This window comes from Lepisosteus oculatus, chromosome 7 (genome assembly GCF_040954835.1).
Source record: "Lepisosteus oculatus isolate fLepOcu1 chromosome 7, fLepOcu1.hap2, whole genome shotgun sequence".
Lineage (NCBI taxonomy): Eukaryota > Metazoa > Chordata > Actinopteri > Semionotiformes > Lepisosteidae > Lepisosteus > Lepisosteus oculatus.
In genome coordinates this window covers 898664-922643 of record NC_090702.1, presented here as the reverse complement: position 1 = coordinate 922643, position 23980 = coordinate 898664, and the positions used below count along the sequence as shown (strand labels likewise).

General features: G+C 52.2%; 1 protein-coding gene across 2 annotated transcripts; it reads left to right on the top strand.

The window, feature by feature from the left end:
- Positions 1-1157: 1157 nt before the first annotated feature.
- akt1s1 (AKT1 substrate 1 (proline-rich)) lies at positions 1158-15951 on the top strand. Of its 2 annotated transcripts, none has more exons than XM_069191918.1 (6): positions 1158-1438; positions 1839-2366; positions 9957-10218; positions 12239-12322; positions 12742-12917; positions 13397-15951. In XM_069191918.1, exons 2-6 carry the CDS (start codon positions 2046-2048, stop codon positions 13529-13531), a joined length of 978 nt encoding a protein of 325 aa, XP_069048019.1. In that variant the 5' UTR covers positions 1158-1438; positions 1839-2045; the 3' UTR covers positions 13532-15951. The 2 variants fall into 2 exon arrangements, with proteins under 2 accessions (XP_069048019.1, XP_069048018.1); XM_069191917.1 differs by having other exon boundaries at positions 1160-1438; positions 13394-15951.
- Positions 15952-23980: the final 8029 nt, after the last annotated feature.

Genomic DNA, 23980 nt, shown 5'->3' with positions numbered 1-23980 from the left:
AATGAAGTATGACGTCATTAAAGTCTTTTGAACGGGACCGAATCGGTTCTGTTTGTGCGATTAAAAAAAAAAAGGTGCTCGCGCCCTGCAACGTCACTTCCCCTCTGACCCGCACCCCCCGCGCGCGCCTGGCTTTGACAGACAGACAGGCACAGAGAGGGACACACAGTGACAGACAGGCACAGAGAGACAGACAGGCACAGAGAGGGACACACACAGAGAGACAGACAGGCACAGAGAGACACACACAGTGACAGACAGGCACAGAGAGACACACAGAGAGACAGACAGGCACAGAGAGACACACACAGAGAGACAGACAGGCACAGAGAGGGACACACACAGAGAGACAGACAGGCACAGAGAGACACACACAGAGAGACAGACAGGCACAGAGAGACACACAGAGAGACAGACAGGCACAGAGAGACACACACAGAGAGACAGACAGGCACAGAGAGGGACACACACAGAGAGACAGACAGGCACAGAGAGACACACACAGAGAGACAGACAGGCACAGAGAGACACACAGAGAGACAGACAGGCACAGAGAGACACACACAGAGAGACAGACAGGCACAGAGAGGGACACACACAGAGAGACAGACAGGCACAGAGAGGGACACACACAGAGAGACAGACAGGCACAGAGAGACACCTGGCTTTGACAGGAGACCCCAGGCAAAGTTCTGGGGGCGCAGAAGTTCGTACAATGGGAAGTGTCAACATTTCACAGGCGTACGTGTAGAGTTAAAAACACAACTACCCTGGGAATGTAGAGAATTCCCCCACTCACTTCTCCTGTCCTCACATTCACTCAAAATATGAAAAAATAAGCGTGGTGAGCTGGTCGGCACAACTCTTCTGGCTTATGAACTTATTTAATGTGACCCCTAACGCCACGAAACCTAAATAAATTCCCCCAGGGGCCAAGAAAGCTCGAATTGGAGACTGCGGGCAAAGTGGTTTTTGTTTTGTCGTGTTTCACTCACCCGATGATACCTTTGTTCGATCAGGTTGTGACGTTTGTAAACGTGTATGTGTGTATAAACCCCTGTTTGTTGCGTTTTCCCCTGTTGTGTTTAAAAAAAAGTTTTGGTAGGAAACAGCGCGAACGAGTGCGAGCCCGACGGGGGGGGGGGAGAGGGGTGCAACCTCGAGAACGCGCACGTACGCACGTCCACGACGCCCCGCCGAGCGCTTTATCTTCGGCGCCCCCGGACGCCTGTTGCGTGACAGAGAACAGCGCGGCCGAGCCCGTCCGGCGTGCGCGTCCGCGGGAGTGGAGCGGCGAGAGGGGCTGAGCGGGTGTCTGTCTGTGCTTGTAAACAGCTGGGCCCGGCGGGGAGAGGGACGGACCGAGCCGAACCGGCACCAGCAGCAGCACCAGCGGCGGCGGGCCGGGACGCGTGGGCCTGGCAGGCAGGGGTGCAAGGTAAGAGACGCTTCGCTGCGCTTTGTGTTGTGTTGTGTTGTTGTGGGTCGGGAGTTTTGTGCCGACGGGGGGAGGCGCTAGCTTTCTGCACGGAGTTAGAGGGCGAGAGATGGACGGACCGGTTCGGGGGGAGGGGGCCGTGCAGCTCTGGGCTCGGTCCGGCCGAGCGCGGCGCCGGCGCAGCCCGACCCCTTGAACAGCGCCCGTTGGACCCGGAGCCGCCGCCGCCGCCGCCCGGACTGGACTGGACTGGACTGGCGGCCTCGGCTCGTCCGGGCCGGTACCGGAGAGCTCGGACCGACCCGGCACCCGGGACCCGGCTGCGGCAGCCCCAGCGATGGGCAGTGAGGTCCCCGGCCCCCGGGGGGCGCCGCCTGACCCGTGTGCGTTCCTCCCGCAGGGCGTCTGAGCTGAGCTGAGCCGGGCTGAGCCCAGCCGCCTGGTCCGGAGCGACCCGACACAGTGGGGACTCGAGTCCCGGAGGACGCCGGCTCGCCCCCGGATCTCACTCCCTTCCCACTCGTTCATCCGAACGGACCCCGGAACGGGGGGGGGCAGGAGGCCGAGACCCCCGGACGAACGCGTAGGGCGCCCCACTTCCCCCGCCATGGCCGCCGTGACGACCGGCGAGGACCCCGACATGCCGGACAACCACCGGGAGAGCTGGCGGGCCCTAGTTCTGGCGGCGGAGGCGCACGCCCAGAAGACGGGCTGCGAGGTGGCCCTGGTCACGGCCCGGAAGAAGTTCCGGCCGGTGGGGGCGGAGTCGGGGGCGGGGGAGGGGCGCGCCGAGTTCGCCTACCAGGTGTGGGGGCGGGGCCAGCTGGGGGAGGCGGCGCGCCGTTACCTGGACGACATCGCCGTGCTCCACAGCGCCTCCCTGGTGACGGCGCACCGGCAGACGCGCCGGCCAGGGGACACCCCCGCGGTGAGCACACCGAGACGACACATTAACCCCTCTCTCTCTCTCAGTGCAGTGTTCATGTACTGGAGTGTCCAGTCAGTGTGTCTGTATGAACCCCTCTCTCTCTCAGTGGGCTGTTAATGTACTGGAGTGTCCAGTCAGTGTGTCTGTATGAACCCCTCTCTCTCTCAGTGCAGTGTTAATGTACTGGAGTGTCCAGTCAGTGTGTCTGTATGAACCCCTCTCTCTCTCAGTGCAGTGTTCATGTACTGGAGTGTCCAGTCAGTGTGTCTGTATTAACCCCTCTCTCTCTCAGTGTAGTGTTAATGTACTGGAGTGTCCAGTCAGTGTGTCTGTATTAACCCCTCTCTCTCTCAGTGCAGTGTTCATGTACTGGAGTGTCCAGTCAGTGTGTCTGTATGAACCCCTCTCTCTCTCAGTGCAGTGTTCATGTACTGGAGTGTCCAGTCAGTGTGTCTGTATTAACCCCTCTCTCTCTCAGTGTAGTGTTAATGTACTGGAGTGTCCAGTCAGTGTGTCTGTATTAACCCCTCTCTCTCTCAGTGCAGTGTTCATGTACTGGAGTGTCCAGTCAGTGTGTCTGTATTAACCCCTCTCTCTCTCAGTGCAGTGTTCATGTACTGGAGTGTCCAGTCAGTGTGTCTGTATGAACCCCTCTCTCTCTCTCAGTGCAGTGTTGATGTACTGGAGTGTCCAGTCAGTGTGTGTGTATGAACCCCTCTCTCAATTCAATTCAATTCAATTCAATTCAATTCAAGGTGCTTTATTAGCATGACCGATGGGTACAATCAGTGTTGCCAAAGCAAATAAAAATAATAAAATTAACATAGAACAAAACAAAAAATAGAAGTAAAATAAAATCTACAGACATGTTACAGACATTTACAACAAAGACATATTATATAATATTGACATACTGTAGGCAGCTGGAGCATTATTGGGAGACGGACTCACTGTTCCTCAGGCTGTGACAGGAGATCACATACTGGGCTGCCAGATCAACTGAGTTCCCTCCTCCCTCTCCCAGTAGGATTGGGACCTGTTGTGGTTTTGGCAGGTGTGGGAACTCTGGGATTAGATTTCTGAATTTCGGGAAGAATGTTTCTCTAATCCCAGAGTATCTGTCACAGTGCAGTAGGAAGTGCACCTCTGTCTCTATTTCTCCCTGCTGGCAGTGGGAGCACAGCCTGTCCTCTCTGGGCAGCCAGGTCTGCCTGTGTCGCCCAGTTTCTATGGCCAGGTTGTGGTCACTGAGCCTGTACTTCGTCAGGGTCTGTTTCTGTTTGTTATTTTTTATTTTGGTCAAATATTCAGCTAGTGTGTATTGTCTGTTTAAGGTTCTGTAGCATTCCAGTTTATGTTGTGTTTGTGTGTGTATGTCCCAGTGTGTGAGATATTGCTGTTTGATCTGTGCTGTGATGTGGTTGAGTCTGGGTTGTGGTGCTCTAGCAGTGCTGTCCTGAGGCTGGTTAGTGTTGGTGTGGCTCAGGTCGGTGAGCCTCAGGACCAGCTGGCTCAGGGGGCTCTGTTTTGGGCTCAGCTCTTGGCTCAGCAGGGCTTTGTGGTGGTAGGAATTTTGGTCGCTGTTTTTTAGGTGTAGCCAATACTTTAATATTCTTTTCTGTATGTTTATCAATAGTGGGTACTGGCCTAATTCGGCCCTGCACCCGTTGTTAGGAGTTTTTCTCTGCACACGGAGGATGATTCTACAGATCTCCATGTGCAGAGTTTCTGTGGGGTGTTTGTCCCATTGGGTGTAATCCTGGTCTGTGAGGGGACCCCAAACTTCACTGCCGTATAGGGCAATGGGTTGGATTACACTTTCAAATATTTGGAGCCAGATTCTTGTTGGTGGGTTGATGTTGAAGAGCCTCCTTCTTATTGCGTAGAAAGCCCTGAGTGCCTTCTCCCTCAGTGCCTTCACTGCCAGGTCAAAACTCCCGGAAGAGCTGATGGTGAGACCGAGATATGTGTAGCTGGATGTGTGCTCCAATGTGTTCTTGTTCAGTGTGAATTTGTACCTGTTTCCCTGAGGTCTGGCTTTCTTCTGGAAAACCATAACTCTGGTCTTGTCCAGATTGACTGTCAGTGCCCAGGTCTGACAGTACTGCTCCAGCAGTGCCAGGTTCTGCTGCAGCCCCTGTTCTGTGGGCGACAGCAGGACCAGGTCATCTGCGTAGAGCAGGAACTTGATTTCTGTGTCGTGTAGTGTAAGACCAGGAGCTGCAGACTGCTCCAACATTCCTGCTAATTCATTGATATAGATATTGAACAGTGTTGGGCTCAGGCTGCAGCCCTGTCTCACCCCGCGGCCTTGGGTGAAGAATTTAGTCCTTTTGTTTCCAATTTTCACTGCACATTTGCTCTCTGAATACATTGATTTAATGATGTCGTACACTTTGCCCCCTATGCCACTTTGGAGTAGTTTATAAAACAATCTCTCATGCCAAATCGAGTCAAATGCTTTTTTGAAATCGACAAAGCAGGCAAAAATTTTTCCTTTGTGTTTTTGGTGGACGTGTTTGTCTATCAGTGTGTGTAGGGTGTAAATGTGATCAGATGTGCGGTGATCTGGCAAGAAGCCAATCTGACTTTTACTCAGGACATTGTGTTCGGTAAGGAAGGCCAGTATTCGTGTATTTAGGATACTGCAGAATACCTTCCCCAGGTTACTGTTCACACAGATGCCCCGGTAGTTGTTGGGATCGAGTTTATCTCCACTCTTATAGATGGGCGTGATCAGTCCTTGGTTCCAGGCCTCGGGGAAACATCCGGCTGTCATGATGAGATTGAGGAGTTTGAGCAGGGCTTGTTGCAACTTTGGGCTGCTGTGTCTCAGCATCTCATTTATGACTCCATCATGGCCACAGGCTTTGCGTGGTCTGAGGGCCTGGAGTTTGTCCAGTAGCTCCTGCTCAGTGATTGGGGAGTCTAAGGGGTTTTGGTTGTCTTTGATAGCCAATTCCAAAATTTTGAGTTTTTCATAAATGGTGTTTTGGTCTGATTGATTTGTATTTGGGAGCTTTTCATAGAGATTTTCAAAGTATGTTTGCCAGATTGTTCCATTTTGGATGGCCAATTCTTCTGGTTTTGATTTGTTTAAGTTGTTCCACTTCTCCCAGAAACAATTCTGATTTAGTGACTCCTCAATTTCTGCAAGTTGTTTGTCTATGTATGTGTTTCTTTTCTTTTTCAGCGTGTGTTTGTAAAGTTTTACCATGTCACAGTACCTGAGTCGCAGATCTGTGTTGTGTGGTTGTCTGTGTTTTTCATTTGAGACTTTTCGTAGTGCATTTCTGATGTTTTTGCACTCCGTATCAAACCACTTTTCTTTTGCTTTTGTTTTTTGGTAGTTTTTTGATGTAGTTGTTTTTAGCTTAGATTTTGATGCTAGTTTGTGGAATAGGTGATTTAGTTTTTGTGTGGCCAAGTTTATGCCTAATTTGTTGGTTTGATACGGAGTGTTTAGGAATGTGTCCATCAGTGTCTGAATTTCCTCATGGCCCAGTGCAGTTTGGTATCTGTCTAGGCTGTCTGTGTCCCATCTGTATGCCTGGTTGAGGTCATACAGCTGGCTGGGCTGTGTCAGTGTGTCTCTGTGCTGGTGTGTTCTCTTCATGTAGAGTGTGATCTGGCTGTGGTCGGAGAGGGGAGTTTGTGGCCTGACAGTGAAGGCACTGATACAGGAGGGGTCCAGGTCGGTGATGGCGTAGTCCACCACACTGCTGCCCAGAGCTGAGCTCTCTCTCAGTGCAGTGTTCATGTACTGGAGTGTCCAGTCAGTGTGTGTGTATGAACCCCTCTCTCTCTCAGTGCAGTGTTCATGTACTGGAGTGTCCAGTCAGTGTGTCTGTATTAACCCCTCTCTCTCTCAGTGCAGTGTTGATGTACTGGAGTGTCCAGTCAGTGTGTCTGTATGAACCCCTCTCTCTCAGTGCAGTGTTGATGTACTGGAGTGTCCAGTCAGTGTGTCTGTATTAACCCCTCTCTCTCTCAGTGCAGTGTTCATGTACTGGAGTGTCCAGTCAGTGTGTGTATTAACCCCTCTCTCTCTCAGTGCAGTGTTCATGTACTGGAGTGTCCAGTCAGTGTGTGTGTATGAACCCCCCTCTCTCTCAGTGCAGTGTTCATGTACTGGAGTGTCCAGTCAGTGTGTCTGTATGAACCCCTCTCTCTCTCAGTGCAGTGTTCATGTACTGGAGTGTCCAGTCAGTGTGTCTGTATGAACCCCTCTCTCTCTCAGTGCAGTGTTCATGTACTGGAGTGTCCAGTCAGTGTGTCTGTATGAACCCCTCTCTCTCTCAGTGCAGTGTTCATGTACTGGAGTGTCCAGTCAGTGTGTGTATTAACCCCTCTCTCTCTCAGTGCAGTGTTCATGTACTGGAGTGTCCAGTCAGTGTGTCTGTATGAACCCCTCTCTCTCAGTGCAGTGTTAATGTACTGGAGTGTCCAGTCAGTGTGTGTGTATGAACCCCTCTCTCTCTCAGTGCAGTGTTCATGTACTGGAGTGTCCAGTCAGTGTGTGTGTATGAACCCCTCTCTCTCAGTGCAGTGTTAATGTACTGGAGTGTCCAGTCAGTGTGTGTGTATGAACCCCTCTCTCTCTCAGTGCAGTGTTCATGTACTGGAGTGTCCAGTCAGTGTGTCTGTATGAACCCCTCTCTCTCAGTGCAGTGTTCATGTACTGGAGTGTCCAGTCAGTGTGTCTGTATTAACCCCTCTCTCTCTCAGTGCAGTGTTCATGTACTGGAGTGTCCAGTCAGTGTGTCTGTATGAACCCCTCTCTCTCTCAGTGCAGTGTTCATGTACTGGAGTGTCCAGTCAGTGTGTCTGTATGAACCCCTCTCTCTCTCAGTGCAGTGTTCATGTACTGGAGTGTCCAGTCAGTGTGTCTGTATGAACCCCTCTCTCTCTCAGTGCAGTGTTCATGTACTGGAGTGTCCAGTCAGTGTGTCTGTATGAACCCCTCTCTCTCTCTCAGTGCAGTGTTCATGTACTGGAGTGTCCAGTCAGTGTGTCTGTATGAACCCCTCTCTCTCTCTCAGTGCAGTGTTGATGTACTGGAGTGTCCAGTCAGTGTGTGTGTATGAACCCCTCTCTCTCTCAGTGCAGTGTTCATGTACTGGAGTGTCCAGTCAGTGTGTGTGTATGAACCCCTCTCTCTCTCAGTGCAGTGTTCATGTACTGGAGTGTCCAGTCAGTGTGTCTGTATTAACCCCTCTCTCTCTCAGTGCAGTGTTGATGTACTGGAGTGTCCAGTCAGTGTGTCTGTATGAACCCCTCTCTCTCAGTGCAGTGTTGATGTACTGGAGTGTCCAGTCAGTGTGTCTGTATTAACCCCTCTCTCTCTCAGTGCAGTGTTCATGTACTGGAGTGTCCAGTCAGTGTGTGTATTAACCCCTCTCTCTCTCAGTGCAGTGTTCATGTACTGGAGTATCCAGTCAGTGTGTGTGTATGAACCCCCCTCTCTCTCAGTGCAGTGTTCATGTACTGGAGTGTCCAGTCAGTGTGTCTGTATGAACCCCTCTCTCTCTCAGTGCAGTGTTCATGTACTGGAGTGTCCAGTCAGTGTGTCTGTATGAACCCCTCTCTCTCTCAGTGCAGTGTTCATGTACTGGAGTGTCCAGTCAGTGTGTCTGTATGAACCCCTCTCTCTCTCAGTGCAGTGTTCATGTACTGGAGTGTCCAGTCAGTGTGTGTATTAACCCCTCTCTCTCTCAGTGCAGTGTTCATGTACTGGAGTGTCCAGTCAGTGTGTCTGTATGAACCCCTCTCTCTCAGTGCAGTGTTAATGTACTGGAGTGTCCAGTCAGTGTGTGTGTATGAACCCCTCTCTCTCTCAGTGCAGTGTTGATGTACTGGAGTGTCCAGTCAGTGTGTGTGTATGAACCCCTCTCTCTCAGTGCAGTGTTAATGTACTGGAGTGTCCAGTCAGTGTGTCTGTATGAACCCCTCTCTCTCAGTGCAGTGTTCATGTACTGGAGTGTCCAGTCAGTGTGTCTGTATTAACCCCTCTCTCTCTCAGTGCAGTGTTCATGTACTGGAGTGTCCAGTCAGTGTGTCTGTATGAACCCCTCTCTCTCTCAGTGCAGTGTTCATGTACTGGAGTGTCCAGTCAGTGTGTCTGTATGAACCCCTCTCTCTCTCAGTGCAGTGTTCATGTACTGGAGTGTCCAGTCAGTGTGTCTGTATGAACCCCTCTCTCTCTCAGTGCAGTGTTCATGTACTGGAGTGTCCAGTCAGTGTGTCTGTATGAACCCCTCTCTCTCTCAGTGCAGTGTTCATGTACTGGAGTGTCCAGTCAGTGTGTGTATGAACCCCTCTCTCTCAGTGCAGTGTTCATGTACTGGAGTGTCCAGTCAGTGTGTCTGTATGAACCCCTCTCTCTCAGTGCAGTGTTAATGTACTGGAGTGTCCAGTCAGTGTGTGTGTATTAACCCCTCTCTCTCTCAGTGCAGTGTTAATGTACTGGAGTGTCCAGTCAGTGTGTCTGTATGAACCCCTCTCTCTCTCAGTGCAGTGTTAATGTACTGGAGTGTCCAGTCAGTGTGACTGTATGAACCCCTCTCTCTCAGTGCAGTGTTCATGTACTGGAGTGTCCAGTCAGTGTGTCTGTATGAACCCCTCTCTCTCTCAGTGCAGTGTTCATGTACTGGAGTGTCCAGTCAGTGTGTCTGTATGAACCCCTCTCTCTCTCAGTGCAGTGTTCATGGACTGGAGTGTCCAGTCAGTGAATGTGTATTAACTCCTCTCTCTCTCAGTGCAGTGTTCATGTACTGGAGTGTCCAGTCAGTGTGTCTGTATGAACCCCTCTCTCTCTCAGTGCAGTGTTCATGTACTGGAGTGTCCAGTCAGTGTGACTGTATGAACCCCTCTCTCTCAGTGCAGTGTTCATGTACTGGAGTGTCCAGTCAGTGTGTCTGTATGAACCCCTCTCTCTCTCAGTGCAGTGTTCATGTCCTGGAGTGTCCAGTCAGTGTGTCTGTATTAACCCCTCTCTCTCTCAGTGCAGTGTTCATGTACTGGAGTGTCCAGTCAGTGTGTGTGTATTAACCCCTCTCTCTCTCAGTGCAGTGTTAATGTACTGGAGTGTCCAGTCAGTGTGTCTGTATTAACCCTTCTCTCTCTCAGTGCAGTGTTAATGTACTGGAGTGTCCAGTCAGTGTGTCTGTATGAACCCCTCTCTCTCTCAGTGCAGTGTTAATGTACTGGAGTGTCCAGTCAGTGTGTCTGTATTAACCCCTCTCTCTCTCTCAGTGCAGTGTTCATGTACTGGAGTGTCCAGTCAGTGTGTCTGTATGAACCCCTCTCTCTCTCAGTGCAGTGTTAATGTACTGGAGTGTCCAGTCAGTGTGTCTGTATTAACCCCTCTCTCTCTCAGTGCAGTGTTCATGTACTGGAGTGTCCAGTCAGTGTGTGTGTATTAACCCCTCTCTCTCTCAGTGCAGTGTTAATGTACTGGAGTGTCCAGTCAGTGTGTCTGTATTAACCCCTCTCTGTCTCAGTGCAGTGTTAATGTACTGGAGTGTCCAGTCAGTGTGTCTGTATTAACCCCTCTCTCTCTCTCTCTCTCTCTCTCTCTGTGTTTCCTAGTCTCAGTGTCTGACAGTGGAGGGCAGTGCCTCCAGTCCCAGCTCGCGCCTCTATTCGCAGAGCTACCCGTCCATCTACAGCTCGGGCCTCCTGATTGGCTCGGCGAAGCTGAGTGGCGAGCGGGACCGGGAGGGCGGGAGCCTGGAGCTGGGCGTGCGCACGGCCGCCCGTCCCGGGACTGGGGAGGAGGAGGAGGAGGAGGTAGACGAGGATGACGAAGACGAGATGGAAGGACAGAGCAGCAATTTGAATGATGTTGCAGGTGGGCTGTCTCCCAGTCTGACCAGTGTGTGAGAGGGGCTCTGACTGGTGCTCTGTCTCTCAGACTGGAGTCCCAGTGTGTGAGAGGGGCTCTGACTGGTGCAGTCCCAGTGTGTGAGAGGGGCTCTGACTGGTGCAGTCCCAGTGTGTGAGAGGGGCTCTGACTGGTGCTCTGTCTGTCTCAGACTGGAGTCCCAGTGTGTGAGAGGGGCTCTGACTGGTGCTCTGTCTCTCTCTGACTGGTGCAGTCCCAGTGTGTGAGAGGGGCTCTGACTGGTGCAGTCCCAGTGTGTGAGAGGGGCTCTGACTGGTGCTCTGTCTCTCAGACTGGAGTCCCAGTGTGTGAGAGAGGCTCTGACTGGTGCTCTGTCTCTCAGACTGGAGTCCCAGTGTGTGAGAGGGGCTCTGACTGGTGCAGTCCCAGTGTGTGAGAGGGGCTCTGACTGGTGCAGTCCCAGTGTGTGAGAGGGGCTCTGACTGGTGCTCTGTCTCTCAGACTGGAGTCCCAGTGTGTGAGAGGGGCTCTGACTGGTGCAGTCCCAGTGTGTGAGAGGGGCTCTGACTGGTGCTCTGTCTCTCTCTGACTGGTGCAGTCCCAGTGTGTGAGAGGGGCTCTGACTGGTGCTCTGTCTCTCAGACTGGAGTCCCAGTGTGTGAGAGGGGCTCTGACTGGTGCAGTCCCAGTGTGTGAGAGGGGCTCTGACTGGTGCTCTGTCTCTCTCTGACTGGTGCAGTCCCAGTGTGTGAGAGGGGCTCTGACTGGTGCAGTCCCAGTGTGTGAGAGGGGCTCTGACTGGTGCTCTGTCTGTCTCAGACTGGAGTCCCAGTGTGTGAGAGGGGCTCTGACTGGTGCTCTGTCTCTCTCTGACTGGTGCAGTCCCAGTGTGTGAGAGGGGCTCTGACTGGTGCAGTCCCAGTGTGTGAGAGGGGCTCTGACTGGTGCTCTGTCTCTCAGACTGGAGTCCCAGTGTGTGAGAGAGGCTCTGACTGGTGCAGTCCCAGTGTGTGAGAGGGGCTCTGACTGGTGCTCTGTCTCTCAGACTGGAGTCCCAGTGTGTGAGAGGGGCTCTGACTGGTGCAGTCCCAGTGTGTGAGAGGGGCTCTGACTGGTGCTCTGTCTCTCTCTGACTGGTGCAGTCCCAGTGTGTGAGAGGGGCTCTGACTGGTGCAGTCCCAGTGTGTGAGAGGGGCTCTGACTGGTGCTCTGTCTCTCAGACTGGAGTCCCAGTGTGTGAGAGAGGCTCTGACTGGTGCAGTCCCAGTGTGTGAGAGGGGCTCTGACTGGTGCTCTGTCTCTCTCTGACTGGTGCAGTCCCAGTGTGTGAGAGGGGCTCTGACTGGTGCAGTCCCAGTGTGTGAGAGGGGCTCTGACTGGTGCTCTGTCTCTCAGACTGGAGTCCCAGTGTGTGAGAGGGGCTCTGACTGGTGCAGTCCCAGTGTGTGAGAGGGGCTCTGACTGGTGCTCTGTCTCTCTCTGACTGGTGCAGTCCCAGTGTGTGAGAGGGGCTCTGACTGGTGCAGTCCCAGTGTGTGAGAGGGGCTCTGACTGGTGCTCTGTCTCTCAGACTGGAGTCCCAGTGTGTGAGAGAGGCTCTGACTGGTGCAGTCCCAGTGTGTGAGAGGGGCTCTGACTGGTGCTCTGTCTCTCTCTGACTGGTGCAGTCCCAGTGTGTGAGAGGGGCTCTGACTGGTGCAGTCCCAGTGTGTGAGAGGGACTCTGACTGGTGCTCTGTCTCTCTCTGACTGGTGCAGTCCCAGTGTGTGAGAGGGGCTCTGACTGGTGCAGTCCCAGTGTGTGAGAGGGACTCTGACTGGTGCTCTGTCTCTCTCTGACTGGTGCAGTCCCAGTGTGTGAGAGGGGCTCTGACTGGTGCAGTCCCAGTGTGTGAGAGGGGCTCTGACTGGTGCTCTGTCTCTCAGACTGGAGTCCCAGTGTGTGAGAGGGGCTCTGACTGGTGCAGTCCCAGTGTGTGGGAGGGGCTCTGACTGGTGCCCTGTGACCCGGGCGTGTGTCTCTGCAGGCGTCTTCTCGATGGACGAGGACTCGGTGTCGCGGGACTGCGAGCCCTTCTTCGAGTCGGACGGCGAGGAGGAGAGCACGGACGGTCAGTCGGGGCGCGGGGCCCTCACGGGGCTGTTTGTGGGGTGTGTGGGGGCTGTCAGGTCCGGCGCTGCTGGGCCCGCGGGCTGGGAGTGGGCCCGGGAGGGCGCGAAGTCCGGGCCCCCAGCTGGATCTTTCTGGATCTAGCGGGGCGGTGGAGAGCCGCTGGGAGGATCTGGGGGGGGCTGCGTTGATCCGGTGATCCAGTTCGACCCTGGGGCTGGGGGTCTGGTCCAGGGATCTCTGCTCCGACCGGGCTCCAGGCACCCCAACTCCAGCATCGCCGACCCCCCCCGCGGCAGCACCTTCTCTTCGGGGCGGCCAGAGGGGGGTCTCCGCGGGCCGACTCCCCCGCGGCCCCAGGCAGCGACAGGGGCTCCCTGACCTTGTGCCTCTGTTCCCCAATCCCCCCCCCCCCTGCAGGCTCCCTCAGCGAGGATGCGCCGGCGCCCCCCAGGGCCGTCGCCGTAGGGATGAGCTCGCTGTCAGCCCGCGCGGCCGCGGCGCCCCCGCTGGCCCGCTCGCTCCCCGTCTCGGTGCCAGTGTGGGCGTTCAGGGCAGGGCGCCCCTCCCACGGGGACAGTCACAGCGGAGAACGAGTGAGTGAGCCGGCCGTGAACCCCAAAACCCCAAAACCCCAGTGTTCATGTACTGGAGTGTCCAGTCAGTGTGTCTGTATGAACCCCTCTCTCTCTCAGTGCAGTGTTCATGTACTGGAGTGTCCAGTCAGTGTGTGTGTATGAACCCCTCTCTCTCTCAGTGCAGTGTTCATGTACTGGAGTGTCCAGTCAGTGTGTCTGTATTAACCCCTCTCTCTCTCAGTGCAGTGTTAATGTACTGGAGTGTCCAGTCAGTGTGTCTGTATGAACCCCTCTCTCTCTCAGTGCAGTGTTCATGTACTGGAGTGTCCAGTCAGTGTGTCTGTATTAACCCCTCTCTCTCAGTGCAGTGTTAATGTACTGGAGTGTCCAGTCAGTGTGTCTGTATTAACCCCTCTCTCTCTCAGTGCAGTGTTCATGTACTGGAGTGTCCAGTCAGTGTGTGTGTATTAACCCCTCTCTCTCTCACTCTGCAGCAGGAGTGTCCAAACCTGGATCACATTGCTGCCAGCATGCGGGCTCTCACCATGAGTGTGACCGATGGCACAGAGATGTTTGGAGACCTGCCTCGCCCCCGGCTGAACACTGGAGACTTCAAGAAGCCGCAGTACTGACAGACGGCAGCAGAGCTGTAGAGGGAGACAGGGACAGTAAAGACTGGTGCAGAAGTACAGACACTAAGGATTAAAATAAGCTAACTTAGAGAAGTCCGTACTGAGCAGAGGTGCAGTATATGAACACACTGACTGGACACTACTGTACATTAACACTACACTGAGAGAGAGAGGGGTTCATACAGACACACTGACTGGACACTCCAGTACATTAGAGAGAGAGGGGTTAATACAGACACACTGACTGGATACTCCAGTGCATTAACACTGCACTGAGAGAGAGAGGGGTTCATACAGACACACTGACTGGACACTACAGTACATTAACACTGCACTGAGAGAGAGAGGGGTTCATACAGACACACTGACTGGACACTCCAGTACATTAACACTACACTGAGAGAGAGAGGGGGGTTAATACAGACACACTGACTGGACACTCCAGTACATTAACACTGAGAGAGAGAGAGAGAGGGGGGTTAATACAGACACACAGACTGGACACTACAGTACATTAACACTACACTGAGAGAGAGAGGGGGGTTAATTCAGACACACTGACTGGACACTCCAGTAGGTTCTTTCTCTCAGTGGGGTGTTAAGCTCTTGGCACACTCCCACACAGAACACGAGCCAAGCCAGACGTTGACCCCTGAAATGAGTGGCTACAGGCTGGAGGTGGGGATGACAGTGCTGTGTTTACACCTGTGGGAGCTCCTGTGACACCACACACCTGTGACCGCATCAGAGCGGACAGGACTGTCCGCAGGGTCTGACGTAGGCGATCGTGTCCCCAGGCCTGGGGGGTTTTTAGGAGACCTGAGACGAGTGGGATGTTTTCCTTCTTGACTTGTTGTTTTTAGATGTGAAGAGGGAGGGAGGGAGGGGGTTTGTTGATTTTAACGTGACTGAGAGCCGACGGGCTGTGAGGGTGGCGATCTCGGGGTCTGGCCCCTCTGTCCTCACGACAGTGTGTGGAGTAGATGGGATCTCCAGCCCTGGGCCTGTAGAGTTTCAGGGTACAGATCCCTGTGACTCTGGGCTCGTGAGGACAGGAACTGGCTCGGTCCAGTCCCCGAGAGCCCAGTCCTCCAGTCAGGGGTTAGAGGTCACTGTGAATCTGGGTTCACGAGAACAGTAACTGGCTCAGTTCAGTCCCTGAAGGACTGGTGTCTCGGGGGCTCTGGGGGTCTTCAGTCAGGGGTTAGAGGTCACTGTGAATCTGGGTTCACGAGAACAGTAACTGGCTCAGTTCAGTCCCTGAAGGACTGGTGTCTCAGGGGCTCTGGGGGTCTTCAGTCAGGGGTTAGAGGTCACTGTGAATCTGGGTTCACAAGAACAGTAACTGGCTCAGTTCAGTCCCTGAAGGACTGGTGTCTCAGGGGCTCTGGGCGTCTTCAGTCAGGGGTTAAAGGTCAGCGTGCAGCAGGGTATAGAATCGGACTCGAGCCCGGCAGTCTCTCTGGGCCTGGAGCAGAATAAGCATGGTCAGTGAAGTCAACCAGAGATCATCGGGACAAAATGTGTGTGACCCCTCCAGGACCAGTGTCCCCCCTCTGTAAGACCAGTACTACCGGCTTCAGCTTAACTGGTCTTTGACACGCAGACCCCGAGGAGTGACGTGTTTTTGTTTTTGTATCTTTTGGACTGATGGCTAATTTTCCCCCCAACACTGCAGAGGCTAGACTGCCCCCTGGTGGCCGGAGTACTGAACTGCACCCCCGCCCACGGGTTATTCTCCTCACCCTCCCTGTCCCGGGAGCGCTGGCCTGCCCCGACGAGCGGTCAGAGACGTTTTTGATTGCCCTCCGCCGCCCTGGTTGGTGGGGTGTACCCCAGAGCCCCAGCGGGGGAGCCGACTGGCCTGTGACAGTCGGCTGGAGACGACGTCCGGGCAAACCGCAGTTCAGAGGTCGACTCGCACCACCCCCACCCCCCCGTCTCTCTTTCCTGATCTATTAATGACCCCGAGGTGGGGAGAGAGAGAGAGAGATATTTTTAATTATTATTACATGGGCACAGAGAGCTGGCCCTGGGGTGCTGTCTGGGTGGAGTTTGCATGTTCTCCCCTCCCCTGGGTGCTCCGGTTTCCACCCGCGGTGGGTGGGTGGGTGGGTTGGCCGCAGGGGAGGGGGGGACTGACCCGGGCGCGAGTGCGCGTGTCTGCCCCGTGACGCCCTGGCGGCCGGCTCAGCCCAGGCCCCGTCTGTCCCCACGGCTCTGGGCTGGGCAGCGGCGGGGAGGCGCAGGGGAGGCCGGGAGCAGAGCCCGGGACCTGGACGGAACACGGACGCCGGATCGTTGACGCTGGAGTAGTTGGCCTTTGGAAGTCATCGACCTGGGTTTGTTCCCTGAATGATTCTTGAAGCTGTTCGGTGAAACTCTCTGGAGAAACTTTAATAAAATTTCAAAAAACAAAATCTATGTTTACCTCTGCCTTTTTTTTTTTGGTCTCTTTTTTTTTTTTTCAGGCATTCCAAGAAAATACATTTTTATTCTGCTATTGTAAAAGGACTGTTCTATTGTACAATAGGAGCTATAGTAATAGACTGTTCTACTGTACTGGGGCAATAGGAGCTTCATTCCCAGTGCAGTAGGACACTCTGTTACAGTAGGAGCTACAGTCCCAGTACAGTAGACCAGTCTGTTACAATAGGAGCTCCAGTCCCAGTACAGTAGGACAGTCTGTTACAATAGGAGCTACAGTCCCAGTACAGTAGACCAGTCTGTTACAATAGGAGCTACAGTCCCAGTACAGTAGAACAGTCTGTTACAATAGGAGCTCCAGTCCCAGTACAGTAGAACAGTCTGTTACAATAGGAGCTACAGTCCCAGTGCAGTAGAACAGTCTGTTACAATAGGAGCTCCAGTCCCAGTACAGTAGAACAGTCCTGTTACAGTAGGAGCTACAGTCCCAGTCCAGTAGAACAGTCCTGTTACAATAGGAGCTACAGTCCCAGTCCAGTAGAACAGTCTGTTACAATAGGAGCTCCAGTCCCAGTACAGTAGAACAGTCCTGTTACAATAGGAGCTACAGTCCCAGTCCAGTAGAACAGTCTGTTACAGTAGGAGCTCCAGTCCCAGTACAGTAGAACAGTCAGTTACAGTAGGAGCTACAGTCCCAGTACAGTAGACCAGTCTGTTACAGTAGGAGCTCCAGTCCCAGTACAGTAGGACAGTCTGTTACAGTAGGAGCTACAGTCCCAGTACAGTAGAACAGTCTTGTTACAATAGGAGCTCCAGTCCCAGTACAGTAGAACAGTCCTGTTACAATAGGAGCTACAGTCCCAGTACAGTAGAACAGTCCTGTTACAATAGGAGCTCCAGTCCCAGTACAGTAGAACAGTCTGTTACAATAGGAGCTCCAGTCCCAGTACAGTAGGACAGTCTGTTACAATAGGAGCTACAGTCCCAGTACAGTAGGACAGTCTGTTACAATAGGAGCTACAGGTACAGTACAGTAGAACAGTCTGTTACAATAGGAGCTACAGTCCCAGTACAGTAGAACAGTCCTGTTACAGTAGGAGCTCCAGTCCCAGTACAGTAGAACAGTCTGTTACAATAGGAGCTCCAGTCCCAGTGCAGTAGAACAGTCTGTTACAATAGGAGCTCCAGTCCCAGTACAGTAGAACAGTCTGTTACAATAGGAGCTCCAGTCCCAGTACAGTAGAACAGTCCTGTTACAGTAGGAGCTCCAGTCCCAGTACAGTAGAACAGTCTGTTACAATAGGAGCTCCAGTCCCAGTACAGTAGAACAGTCCTGTTACAGTAGGAGCTCCAGTCCCAGTACAGTAGAACAGTCTGTTACAATAGGAGCTCCAGTCCCAGTACAGTAGAACAGTCTGTTACAATAGGAGCTCCAGTCCCAGTGCAGTAGAACAGTCTGTTACAATAGGAGCTCCAGTCCCAGTACAGTAGAACAGTCTGTTACAATAGGAGCTACAGTCCCAGTACAGTAGACCAGTCTGTTACAATAGGGGCTACAGTCCCAGTACAGTAGAACAGTCTGTTACAATAGGGGCTACAGTCCCAGTACAGTAGGACAGTCTGCTACAACTGGAGAGATGAGGAGTAGGGACGAGGAAGACTGCGGTGTTCCTGTTCGGTGATCCCCGCTGGGCCTGTGTGTCAGTGTCCACATTCCCACGGCTCTTCCCTCCCTCCCTGCTCCCAGCACCTGTCGATCTCGTCACTGTCCCATCTGAGAAGGGGCGTCTCCCGACCCCTGGCCTGGGAAATGAGCTGGAAAATTAGGGGAGGTCTGCGCCGTCCCCCCTCTCTCTGTCTCTGTCCTGTTCCAACACAGGGCCTGTCCTTTCAGTGTGAGAGCACAGCTGCAGCTCATGAATACAGCACTGCGCTAATCAGTGTGTGTACAGTATCTGTCTGTATATATATATCTGTCTGAATACAGCACTGCACTGATCAGTGTGTGTACAGTATCTGTATATATATCTGTCTGAATACAGCACTGCGCTAATCAGTGTGTGGACAGTATCTGTATATATATCTGTCTGAATACAGCACTGCACTAATCAGTGTGTGTACAGTATCTGTATATATATCTGTCTGAATACAGCACTGCACTGATCAGTGTGTGTACAGTATCTGTCTGTATATATATATCTGTCTGAATACAGCACTGTGCTAATCAGTGTGTGGACAGTATCTGTCTGTATATATATATCTGTCTGAATACAGCACTGCGCTAATCAGTGTGTGGACAGTATCTGTATATATATATGTCTGAATACAGCACTGCGCTAATCAGTGTGTGGACAGTATCTGTATATATATCTGTCTGAATACAGCACTGCGCTAATCAGTGTGTGGACAGTATCTGTATATATATCTGTCTGAATACAGCACTGCGCTAATCAGTGTGTGTACAGTATCTGTATATATATCTGTCTGAATACAGCACTGCACTAATCAGTGTGTGTACAGTATCTGTATATATATATATGTCTGAATACAGCACTGCACTAATCAGTGTGTGTACAGTATCTGTATATATATCTGTCTGAATACACCACTGCACTGATCAGTGTGTGTACAGTATCTGTATATATATCTGTCTGAATACAGCACTGCACTAATCAGTGTGTGTACAGTATCTGTATATATATCTGTCTGAATACAGCACTGCACTAATCAGTGTGTGTACAGTATCTGTATATATATATATGTCTGAATACAGCACTGCACTAATCAGTGTGTGTACAGTATCTGTATATATATATATCTGTCTGAATACAGCACTGCACTAATCAGTGTGTGTACAGTATCTGTATATATATATATGTCTGAATACAGCACTGCACTGATCAGTGTGTGTACAGTATCTGTATATATATCTGTCTGAATACAGCACTGCGCTGATCAGTGTGTGGACAGTATCTGTATATATATATGTCTGAATACAGCACTGCACTAATCAGTGTGTGTACAGTATCTGTATATATATATCTGTCTGAATACAGCACTGCGCTAATCGGTGTGTGTACAGTATCTGTATATATATATATGTCTGAATACAGCACTGCACTGATCAGTGTGTGTACAGTATCTGTCTGTATATATATATCTGTCTGAATACAGCACTGTGCTAATCAGTGTGTGGACAGTATCTGTCTGTATATATATATCTGTCTGAATACAGCACTGCACTAATCAGTGTGTGTACAGTATCTGTATATATATATGTCTGAATACAGCACTGCACTAATCAGTGTGTGTACAGTATCTGTATATATATATATCTGTCTGAATACAGCACTGCACTAATCAGTGTGTGTACAGTATCTGTATATATATATATGTCTGAATACAGCACTGCACTGATCAGTGTGTGTACAGTATCTGTATATATATATCTGTCTGAATACAGCACTGCACTAATCAGTGTGTGTACAGTATCTGTATATATATCTGTCTGAATACAGCACTGCGCTAATCAGTGTGTGTACAGTATCTGTATATATATCTGTCTGAATACAGCACTGCACTAATCAGTGTGTGTACAGTATCTGTATATATATCTGTCTGAATACAGCACTGCGCTAATCAGTGTGTGTACAGTATCTGTATATATATATCTGTCTGAATACAGCACTGCACTAATCAGTGTGTGTACAGTATCTGTCTGTATATATAGTGTCTATATACTGTACACTGTATGTCTGTGTGAATTCAGCTCCAGCAACATTTGAAAACTCTGAAAGGGTCTGAGTATGTCTGCAAGGCGCTGTATAAACACAACATCCCCTCCTCCGCACTCCGGCCCTCCCGTCTGCGTGACTCGTCCGTGGGGAGGACCTGGCGCCACTGCAGACGAGCCCATCAGCCCCTCTGTCTGGCCCAGGCCAGTCGGGTGTGACGTCTAGGAGCTGTGAGCAGAGGGCCTCTGACCGGTCGCCTGTCTCTGAGGCTCTCAGGCCAGCGGCACGGAGCCTCGCTGTCCTGTCACTGATTAGGGCATTGTGTCTGCCAGCAGGTTCAGCAGCAGTACAGGGGGGGGCAGATCTGAAACGAGCTCTCAGACGGACCCGTCTGATGTGTCGGTCCTGCTCTGGTGTGGTCACCCGAGGGCGACCGGATCTTGGACGGTCATCTGTCCAGCCAGTCAGCTGAAACCTTCTCTGCAGTGGGGACACAGTGGAGCGGCTCACTCCATAGTGTCTGACAACGCTGGCGCATGACAGGCCTGCCTGCAGCATGCCAATGGCCCTCTCCCGGACTGCTGGGACACCCCAGGCATTATGGGACACACAGAAAACTGACTGAGTGGGGCCTTTTTCTTGCAGTGACCTAAGCTTGGAATTCAGGCCCTTTTAAAGGTGACCTGATCAGGCATTGCTCCACCTGGACCTCGTTGGGTCCAAGTGCACCTAACGAGCTCTCGTGTGATTGGCCAGTTGCACTGCCTCACTGCACAAGCTGTACTGCTGGGTCAGAGGGCTTCAAACAAGTTGACAACTTTTTGCGACAGTTCATGCAGTAAGCTATAACTATAGTATTCTCATTCCAGAAAATGTTGCGTTTCTTTTTTCCATCAGTATATATCCACTGACCAAACTCCCCCCTGGCCTTTACCCCTCATGGCCTCCTAATCACCCCCCTCTCTGAACTGGCTCCATCCCTCTGATCTCCTCCCACTGAGAGCTGGTGTGTGTGAGAGGACTGGAGCATCATCCAGGTGGGGGTGCAGGGGATCCCCAGGAGCTGTACAGTGCTCGGAGAGGAGAGTCCAGAAAGGCGCTATAGAAGTGTGAGGAATTATTCTTATTACTACTAATACTACAGTAATCAACAGTACTGTCACAGTGTCCTCGTTACCTGTAAAGAGCTCTGAGTGGAGTGTGCAGAAAGGCGCTATATAAGCACTGTACATTGTTGTTGTTATATTTTATTATTATTATTTTTATGGTTGTTGTAGTTGTTGTTATTATTGTTGTTGTTGTTATTTTATTATTTGATGATGAGGATGAGGAGGATGAGGACGTGTCTGCCTGCGACAGAGGCGCACAGTCAGGATGAGCTCTTATTATTATTGTTGTTGTTATTATTAGTGTTGTTGTTGTTGTTATTTTATTATTATTGTCGTTATTATTGTTGTTGTTGTTGTTATTATTAGTGTTGTTGTTGTTGTTATTTTATTATTATTGTCGTTATTATTGTTGTTGTTGTTGTTATTATTAGTGTTGTTGTTGTTGTTGTTGTTGTTATTTTATTATTATTTGATGATGAGGATGAGGAGGATGAGGACGTGTCTGCCTGCGACAGAGGCGCACAGTCAGGATGAGCTCTTATTATTATTGTTGTTGTTGTTATTATTAGTGTTGTTGTTGTTGTTATTTTATTATTATTGTCGTTATTATTGTTGTTGTTGTTGTTATTATTAGTGTTGTTGTTGTTGTTGTTGTTGTTATTTTATTATTATTTGATGATGAGGATGAGGAGGATGAGGACGTGTCTGCCTGCGACAGAGGCGCACAGTCAGGATGAGCTCTTATTATTATTGTTGTTGTTGTTATTATTAGTGTCGTTGTTGTTGTTATTTTATTATTATTGTCGTTATTATTGTTGTTGTTGTTGTTATTATTGTTGTTGTTGTTGTTGTTATTTTATTATTATTTGATGATGAGGATGAGGAGGATGAGGCGCGCGGTCAGGATGAGCCCTGCGGCGGAGCTCCCAGTCCCAGGCTCGCTGTGTGAGCGGTCCACAGGGGGCGTGTCCGAGCAGCAGGTGTCCGTCCGCGGGACAAAGGCAGCAGATTGCGAGGGCGGGCGGCGGGTGCTCAGGAATGGGCCGCGGGTGATGGACAGCCGGGCCATTGTGCTCCTGTCGCACTGACAGCCCGCCCCCCTCCAGCCCCCCGTCCGCGTCTCCCACCGCCCCCCGACAGGCAAACCCCCTTTCCCCGCTGACCGACTCAAACCTGTGTCCACTGAGCCTGTGTCCAGTCCACCCTGCCCACTGAGTCAGTGTCCTCTCTGGGCAGCCAGGTCTGCCTGTGTGGTCCAGTTTCTATGGCCAGGCTTTGGTCACCGAGCCTGTCCTCTCTGGGCAGCCAGGTCTGCCTGTGTCCAGTGTGTGTGTCCAGGCTGTGGTCACTGAGCCTGTCCTCTCTGGGCAGCCAGGTCTGCCTGTGTCCAGTGTGTGTGTCCAGGCTGTGGTCACTGAGCCTGTCCTCTCTGGAGGGTCAGGTCTGCCTGTGTCCAGTGTGTGTGTCCAGGCTGTGGTCACTGAGCCTGTCCTCTCTGGGCAGCCAGGTCTGCCTGTGTCCAGTGTGTGTCCAGGCTGTGGTCACTGAGCCTGTCCTCTCTGGACAGCCAGGTCTGCCTGTGTCCAGTGTGTGTGTCCAGGCTGTGGACACTGAGCCTGTCCTCTCTGGACAGCCAGGTCTGCCTGTGTCCAGTGTGTGTGTCCAGGCTGTGGACACTGAGCCTGTCCTCTCCGGGTAGCCAGGTATATATTGGGCATAGGCTCAGTGGGTAGTGTGGACTGGACACAGACTCAGTGGGCAGTGTGGAGTGGACAGGCTCAGTGGGCAGTGTGGAGTGGACAGGCTCAGTGGGCAGTGTGGAGTGGACACAGACTCAGTGGGCAGTATGGACTGGACAGGCTCAGTGGGCAGTGTGGAGTGGACACAGGCTCAGTGGGCAGTGTGGACTGGACACAGACTCTGTGGGCAGTGTGGAGTGGACAGGCTCAGTGGACAGGGTGGACTAGACACAGACTCAGTGGGCAGCGTGGAGTGGACAGGCTCAGTGGGCAGTATGGACTGGACACAGACTCAGTGGGCAGTGTGGAGTGGACAGGCTCAGTGGGCAGTGTGGAGTGGACAGGCTCAGTGGGCAGTGTGGACTGGACACAGACTCAGTGGGCAGTGTGGAGTGGACACAGTGGGCAGTGGGAACTGTGCAATTGAGGAGACAGACCCGAATGAAGGAGTGAAAGGGGTAATGGAGGAGGGAGAGGGAGAGGAGGGAAAAGAGGAGGAGAGGAGTTGTGTGTGCGCCTGTTGTTGGCGTGTCAGTGTGTTTGAACTCTGACCTCCCCGGGGAACTGTTTGCAGGGACGTCATGCGTCTCCTAATGGGCCCCAGTCTCAGGGGACAGAGAGCCCTCATGACAACCATGGGGGTCAGAGTTCAAACACACTGTCACTCCAGCTCACACAAGCAGGCTGTGTGTCAGACAGAGTGCTGCTCTGCTGGGGCAGGATCTGTCACAGGTACATAACTGAGCCCGTGTCCACTGAGCCCGTGTCCAGTCCACACTGCCACCGAGCCTGTGTCCAGTCCACACTGCCCACTGAGTCTGTCCAGTCCACACTGCCACCGAGCCTGTGTCCACTGAGCCTGTGTCCAGTCCACCCTGCCCACTGAGCCCGTGTCCACTGAGCCCGTGTCCGGTCCACACTGCCACTGAGCCTGTGTCCACTGAGCCTGTGTCCAGTCCACCCTGTCCACTGAGCCAGCATCCTCTCTGGACAGCCAGGTCTGCCTGTGTGGTCCAGTTTCTATGGTCAGGCTGTGGTCACTGAGCCTGTCCTTCGTCAGGGTCTGTTTCTGTTTGCTGTTATTTATCTTGGTTAGATATTCAGCTAGTGTGTGTTGTCTGTTCAGGGTTCTGTAGCAGTGTGTGTGTGTGTGTGTGTGTGTGCTGTCATGAAGTTGAGTCTCTCCTCTCCTCCCCTCCCTCTGCCTGCCGTCTGCAGCTCCTCTTCCTCATTGTCAACCCCGTCTCTGCTGAACGCTTAAACAAATCCATTGTCTCTCTTTGCCAGATGACCCCGGCGGCCCCCCCCCTCTCCCCCTCTCCCCCTGTCTCTCGTCTTGCCTGTCAAAGGGAAGGTCTGGGAGAGACGCCCAGATCTCCTCCTCCTCTCCCCTGCCCCCCCCCAGCCCTCTCAGAAAGCACTTTGCCATTGTTAGACGGG

Coding starts and splice junctions, on each gene's coding strand:
- akt1s1 (XM_069191917.1), top strand. CDS start 2,046: ATGGCCGCCGTGACGACCGGCGAGGACCCCGACATGCCGGACAACCAC. Junction 2,367..9,956: donor GGCCAGGGGACACCCCCGCG/GTGAGCACACCG, acceptor TGTGTTTCCTAG/TCTCAGTGTCTGACAGTGGA. Junction 10,219..12,238: donor CAATTTGAATGATGTTGCAG/GTGGGCTGTCTC, acceptor GTGTCTCTGCAG/GCGTCTTCTCGATGGACGAG.